Raw genomic sequence first — 7,717 nt, 5'->3', positions numbered from 1 at the left:
CTGCCTCCAATCTTGATTTCACCAATGAGTTCTCTTACATGATGATCATCACTTAGTCTTGGAGGCTGCAAGGATGCCACTTGTGTGACAAAGTATGTCAGATGAATATGGTGCTGTAGTACAATTGAGTTTCACAAATCTGGCATTTTTCTTCCTTGCACTTCTCCAACCTGGAAACTTTTGCAGGTAGAATTGGAATATTGGAAGCATTTTATTGAGATTTCTGAACTGAAAGAAACCCAGACATGTCACAGCTTTGGTAATGTGCCATGCCTGGGGCCTTCAGCCATCTTGTTAGCAGTAAATCTCCAGTGCAGCCCTACTCCTAAATACTGTGATTCAGTGCATAGGAAACCAGAAGATGTGCATCTTGTGCTGATAGCCTGTGATTTTTGTATTCCATTCAAAAGTCTGGTGCTTGCTTCTACATCTTTGGCATAATTTCCTACTTCCTTGGTTGCTTATAGGGAATACTATTAGAGGATGCAGTCAAGCGTGCAAACCATAGTTTTATTAGGACGGTCTTCAGCTACGTGATGTCAGTTAGATGTGCTTCTTTCTTTGCTTTTTTGGATTCTGAGAGCAAAAATGTAGGCTATGTTGGCTCAATTTAAGCCAAGCCAAAAACAACTTGCTTTGTTCTGTCTGCTGCTCTGATGTCTGATATTCCAAGCACATCATTGTTGGGTTGGAAAGTCAGCAGCACTTTTAAATATTCCTGAAACTGTGCCTTGATTTTTACATATGACCTGTGCGATAGTCCAGGGTTAGACATTTCTAGGAAGAAAGCTGCAATTACTTTTTATTGCCAAAGCTTTTCTAATTGACTTCTACCTGACTTTAAGAGCTACTGATTTTGATTACTTTCTGCTTAATATTGTTGAATGTTAACTTAAATTTGTAAGGTTTTTGAATGACAGATGGCAAATGAAAACTTATAGTGTGCATGCAGATGATATCTGATATGTTCACTTTAAAGTTGTTGCTAAATTCCAGAGGCTTTTATTGATTATTCTTCTTCTTTACTAGAATCGTGTAGAAATAAATGATGTAGACCCTGAAGTTTTTAAAGAAATGATGAGATTCATTTACACAGGAAAAGCTCCAAACCTTGAAAAAATGGCTGACAATTTGTTGGCAGCTGCAGACAAAGTAAGTAATTGACTCCTAAGTTCTGAAACCTGATGTTTTTTGTGGAATGTTGTTCTTAAACAAAAAAAACCAAACAAAACCCAAATCTTTTTTCAGATTGATATGTATTTTTTTTTAATATGAGAAACAGATCTCATCGGAAATGGAAAAAGATGGGAAAGAATAGAGTTTGGTTTTTTTAGCAGTGGAAGGCTGATAAATCTTTCTTGATTTCAGTGTTTCAGATATTAATTATATTTACTATCCAAATTTTTTTTTAGAAATTGGGGACCCTTAATATGATTCAGAAAACTGTTCTCGAATAAAATGTATCCTAGATCTTTGTATTCTTGAAGAGGATTTATACAAGTGTTTGAATTAACTGTACTCCCTAAAGTATTGCTACTTCAGAACTTTCACTTTTTTATCTTCCCTACAATTGTAATAGTTCTAATCTTTCATCTCTTCTGTATTGGGATCTTGTCTACTCTTTAAATTGTTAGTCTGTGAAATACTTTTTCTGCTATGGTTTTTGAGATGAGGGGACTTAGAGCAGCACAGCAGTTAAGGTGAGATTATTCCCTTTCTTATCATAATTTACAGTTTTCTAACTTGTAAAAAACTTGACCCAATATTTTGTTTTTTCTTCACTGCTTTACAGCTTGCGTTGAAATTTTAGTTAGCTATCCTCAGAGGACACACAGTTGTCTTTCCCTGAGGAGGCATGAGTGTGTTCTGGATTCTAAACTACTTATTTCAGTGTGTGTAATCTGAAACTTTTTCACTCTCAGCTGAGAGTATGGCAATTTCTTAAGCTACCTTTGCGATTTCTGAATTGATTGTGCAATCATATCCGTAAAACATTGGTGCTGAAAGCTGCCTGTTCTCATAATCAATCCTAATACAAGTCACTTAAGTCATCTCAGTAGTTAATTTCAAGAACAATTATAAGTTTTTTTCTGGCCACGTAATTTGTTCTATTTTTTTCAAGACCTCTTGTCCTGACACTGCCCTGGCTTTGGTGACTTGCCACTCTTACTCTTTTCACCTCTCATTGCCAGCGTCTTGTCTTCCAAAACTGATGGTGTTTTGTCAAATTTCAGGACACTCAAGCAGGAAGGTGAAATGGTGATATTTTATGAATGCTGGCCTTTATTTAGGGTATAATTGATAAACGTAGAGAATATTCTAAGGTACAGTTGTATGATTGTCTGCCATACCAGGAAATAAAACTGGTGAGCTAGGAGGTCCCTATAGCTTTTTATAACAGTTGAAAACTGCTAGAACCTTTCTGCTACTCCTTCTGAATGTGAAATAATAATCTAAAAATGAGTGTTCTGCATGTTACCAAAGACATTACACTGCTGTGTTATCTGGTAGGTACAGATTGGTTATAATATTTATTTACTCTAAATAGAGATATCCTGAGGAGTACTATAGTAATAAAATAGAAGTAAAAGTACATAGGTCTAGAAACGTAGAAGTTAGCCCAATAATTTGTCTTAAATGGCATTCATTGCATAGAACAGTTGTTAATATGGATGTATGAGTGGCAACTTGAACATATGCCACTCGTATGTCTAATTTTTTTTGAAAACTGTATCTGAAGGGTACTAAACTAAATGGGATGGGTGAGATCTCACTAGAAATGTATATAGCTGAATGAAACCTGTTCAGACTATGACATCCTTCAAAAAAGAGGCACAGTTTATTCCTGTGAAATATAATATGGGAATGCAATTGTTTTATATCAATTTTCTGGTAGGCTGTGTCAAAGTTATGGAAGAAATTAAGAAATTCAGAGATGGAGGTGGGGCTAAACTTGGAACAAGCTAGTTTCAAACAGGTTAATATATTTTCCCTTGGACAGTTTCACGAAACTTTCCATTGTATGATTTCTTGCCCCTTGCTTTGAGGTATAAACCTGTCTGATGATGATTTTGATAAAGAGCCCGTGTCTGCTTCTTGCTCTTCCTCCATTACCAAACTGAAGGAAAACGAAGTTCTGAATGAGTTGTTTTTGTTGTTTTAATAAAAGTTCTCCCAGTAAAGCATTTGATCAGTTTGTGTCGAACCTAATGTATGTCTTACCATTTGAGGACTCTTTAATACAGCATGTTGAATTTTTAATTACCTGTTTGGAAGCAGTTTGATGTTAAGCTTGGGAGGCACCAAGCGTTTTCATGACTGGAACTGTCTTAAGTACTGTAGAGATAACGGTAGAAAGAATGAGTTTGAAGAATGATTAGTGTAGTTTTTTCTTTTATCAGTATGCACTGGAACGGCTGAAGGTCATGTGTGAGGAAGCACTCTGTAGTAACCTCTCGGTAGAAAATGTTGCTGACATTCTTATCCTCGCAGATTTGCACAGCGCTGAACAGTTAAAAGCACAAGCAATAGACTTTATTAACAGGCAAGTAATATTTATGAGACTCTAAATATATTTGTATTTATGCTTTGTGTACCTTTTCAATATTAGCACAGTTCTCTCTTACAGGTGCAGTGTTCTTAGACAACTTGGGTGTAAAGATGGGAAAAACTGGAATAGCAAGTAAGTTTCCCTGCCTCACGATGTTCTGTACAAACACTGCTAAATAGACTGCAGATCTTAAGAACTGTTGCTTCATTTCCACACTACTGAGGCCAGTCACTGACTGTAAGTAAAGTAGGATTCAGCAGATGCTACCCCAGTAATGATTGTGACTTCCCCTTTAAATTATAAGGAGAGTTAACTGCCCTCCAGTGTGAGATTGTAACAATAGCTGGTTTTCATTCCTCTCCTAGGGGCATATCAGTGCTGTGAGATGGTGGCAGCAAGCTTTATAAAGGAAACCATTCTCTTGACTAACCAGATTTGTGCCTGGAGGAGTGACAACCCCAGTTTGGTTTCAAGACTTGCTTAGGTCAATTTGAACCTGCAGTATTGCCTGAACCTGCAGTATTTTCAAAGAAAGGAGGGCAGTTGCTCTTTTTGCCTTCGGCGACATGTTTGTGCATCTTCCCACATGCCAGCACTAGTACTCTTGAGGCCACACAACTAGTTGGTCAGGTCCCTCTGATCTGGCTGACTCTGTAACTGCTCATGCCTACACTGGAAGTAGGTTGAGAATATGTGGCTCAGACTGTAGGACTGATTGCAGCATATATTTAGAACAGCTCAAGTGAATCATGGAATAGAAGATAACCAGTGGTAGGCTGAAACAGTAGAAGGACTGCAGAGCACTTATTTCTTTTATTTCTTATCGTCAGAATCTCCAGAGAAGTTAAAAGCTGTGTTGTTCCAGTTACTTTAAAATTAGAGTGTTTTTTCTTTTTAAAAAAAAAAAGGTTCACAGACCTAATGAGTGAGCATGATGTGGAAAAGGAAGGGGGTGGTAGAAGGTAAACAGTAAAATACCAGTAGAAGAACTAATAAAGATAAGTCAGAATACATAATAATGTAAACTAGTTGATGTGTTCCTTCTCAAGTGATTTGGAATATACTGAGCTGACTTCCATCTTTGATAATTGCTAGTCAAGATGCTGGTCATCTTTGCTTCAGCTGAAGCATCTACAATAGATCAGGGAAATAATGGAAGAGGGCCTGGCTTCATTTACTGCCTCTGAGCACCAGGGAGTCTGAACTTTGGTGGTGTTTCTCAAGGCACTTACCTTTACAGACTTGCAGCAGAAGATTAAAGACTTGCATTAGAAATCTGCAGAAGGTTTTTTCTAGAGGTCGTATAGCGTAGAGGTCTGCTGCTAACTTTATGCTTGACACTGTTCCTGAAACAGTATGAGGGTGCTCATGAAGGGCTTTTGAAAACGCAGGACAGTGGACACTTGGGATTGATGCATAAGCGGTTGGTTCCAAATTACAAATTTATCCTGTGTCAATGTGGCATGCATCCCAAACAGTGTAATATTATTCTTGTGCAGAGTGAAATTTATGCTTTTGTTTTATATTATTTCACAATAAAGTCAATATATACATTGAGTAAATACATAGTTTTTAATCTCCTGAATGTCAATGTGATACTTGCTGAAATCTGTTGTTGCTTCTGCGTTAGTTAAAAATGAACAGTGGCCATTGAAAGCCATTCTGAATGTAGTCCATGATCTTGTACTGAAGAGAGAGTGAATGTTCTCAAGTATGCTCCACTGGTACTGAAACTGCAAGCTCCTGGTGAAGGATTCTGTAGTCAGCCAGCTAATCTGTCTTTGACTTTTTCTAGTATATGAACTACATCATTTTTGCTGCAGTTTCAGCTGATTCATCTTGTCATCCTTCTGTCCTCTCAAATTGAGCATGCCCTTCTATGTAATGAGATTATCATGTCTTCCCTTGCTTTTTGTCTCTACACTAGACCTCATTTTCTTCTAGTCTTCCTCTTATTTTTATTGTTTTTTCCTGAGCAATTTCAAGGCAGTTATCTCAACACAGTGCCCAGTATTGGATGCAGCTCTCTAACTGAGGGCTTGCTGGTACTGAGTAGAGCAGAACCAAGTACCTTATGTCCTTCGTGTGATGATACTAATATACCCAAACTGCAATTTGCTACTTCTGTCCAATGGCATCCTTAATGGCATTCATAAAGTCTGTTGTCTCATAACGCTCAGCCGGTCTTCTGCAGTAGTTTTGCCTTGCCTGCTCTTCTCCACTGTGCATTTATGCATTTGGTTTGTAAAATTGTGTGACTATTCTTAATACTTCTGTTTTCAGCCAAGCAACAGACATAATGGAAACAGCAGGCTGGAAGTCCATGATCCACTCCCACCCTCACTTAGTAGCAGAGGCCTTTCGCGCACTAGCATCTGCACAGTGTCCACAGTTTGGCATTCCACGCAAACGGCTAAAACAGTCATGAAATCTTCTATGAACTTTAGAAAAATTGAATTGACTCTACTCCTCCATGTCCAGAGGTGTTTTCACAAACCATAACAAGAGTTTTTGTTATCCTTGTCCACAGAACAGAAGCTGAAAAAGCCTATTGTTTGCTTTTCAGATGGATAATTTATGGTTTAATCCTCAGCTTTAAATTAGACTGATTACTCTAATTCACTGAAAGGCCTTAAATTATCTTCAATGACTCTAGTCCATATAGCCTAATGTATCTTGATTTTTTTATTATTATTTTTTAATGTGCCTTGTCTTTTTGACTAGGCTCTGCAGGATTGCACTAGCTCCATAATGCAGTAAAGTTGATAACTGAAGATTAATTTTTGAAAGGGATCTTCCATTATTTTCAGAAGAAAAAGAAATGCTTATAGTTTGGTCCTATGCTAACTGGAAGGTTTTAACTAGCCTCTCATTAAAAGCGCTTGAACCAGAGGCACGTAATGTACCCTAGACAAGCGCTAAACATAGGGAGAGCCTGTTTACCTTCAGCGAATGCCTACAGGCTATTTATGGCAATATACTGCTTTGAACATAATTTATTTTTCATTGTGGGGGCAAATATGCAATGGTTTGGCCCAAAAATGTATTTTCATTACAGTTTGTAATGCTTATTGTGTGTGTGTCAAAGCTGTCCAAATGGTAAAAAGAAACACAGAATAAACCTCTTGCTTGTGTTTCTTTACGGTCCATCATTAGTTTACATTTAATGCAGAACTGAATGAGAGGTAAAGAGTTCAATGTGAAAACAGAATAGTATTGTATAGGGAAAAATATATCCCACATGTATGGTTACATAGAAGAGTAAAGGATGCATAGAATGACCAAATGTAAATTGAAGAAATGGGCCAAATGGATTCTGAATATGCACTTTTAATGTGTAACTTTTGTATGTTGTGTGGTACATATATATTTTGCTTTTGATGAATTGAGGTACAGGTAATTGTGGCTTAACTTTTTAGATACATTTGAAGATGCCCACAGCCACATGGGATTTAGTTTTGTTAGAAAAGAGAAAGGCATGTCTTTTTAAGACTCAGTTGAAGGTGGCTATTGCAAGCTTTCATATTTAAGTAACAAAATATTTTCGCTTATTTGGAAAAGGCATGTGAATGGTAAAATTTTGAAGGGATTTTTCCCATCTTGATGTATGTGCACAGCTTCCATTAACACCTAGGAGGGTGTGTACACATCAAGAGGAATATTGCCCTGAAATGTCAGATGGTATTTGCAAGCAGAGACTTGCTGAGCCTTGCATTTCAGTTATTGTACTAGCATTGTGGATGGTATTGAAATTCTGCATAATGTGAAAAGGATGAAACATTTGTAAACTGCTTGTCACGGGCCAGTTCTTTATTATATGAACCTTAGCTTTAATATCAACATCCTCAGTGTTTGATAGCTTTGTTTACAATTGGGAGGAAAAGTCTGCAGTAGTGCACACTCTAAATGTTTCCTGAGTTATTGCATTGAGTTTACTGTAATAGTGATAATATGCTATCTTTCTTTTTTAGGAAGACTTGGGTTTAGCAGTGGGGAATAGGAGGAGATCTTACCTAATTTATAAACATATTTGCATAAGGGTTTTAATTTGCCTATTAAAAGTTATGCAGGGAGGAGAGAGGAAGAATTTCAGATTGTTTACTATCTTAAAATCGATCTCCATCCTCGTTTCGTTAGGATTCATCTGAATTGCTCTGAACAAAATTT

At 37.1% G+C, this 7,717-nt stretch overlaps 1 protein-coding gene across 1 annotated transcript; it reads left to right on the top strand.

The window, feature by feature from the left end:
* The first annotated feature begins 1,033 nt into the window (after positions 1-1,033).
* LOC104162190 (speckle-type POZ protein-like) lies at positions 1,034-6,504 on the top strand. Its single transcript, XM_009700860.1, has 4 exons — positions 1,034-1,152; positions 3,402-3,544; positions 3,629-3,682; positions 5,834-6,504. Exons 1-4 carry the CDS (start codon positions 1,075-1,077, stop codon positions 5,976-5,978), a joined length of 420 nt encoding a protein of 139 aa, XP_009699162.1. The 5' UTR covers positions 1,034-1,074; the 3' UTR covers positions 5,979-6,504.
* The last annotated feature ends 1,213 nt before the right edge of the window (positions 6,505-7,717 follow it).

Source organism: Cariama cristata, unplaced genomic scaffold, assembly GCF_000690535.1.
Source record: "Cariama cristata isolate BGI_N322 unplaced genomic scaffold, ASM69053v1 scaffold4000, whole genome shotgun sequence".
NCBI classification, from domain to species: domain Eukaryota; kingdom Metazoa; phylum Chordata; class Aves; order Cariamiformes; family Cariamidae; genus Cariama; species Cariama cristata.
This window is presented reverse-complemented; position numbering and strand designations above follow the sequence as displayed.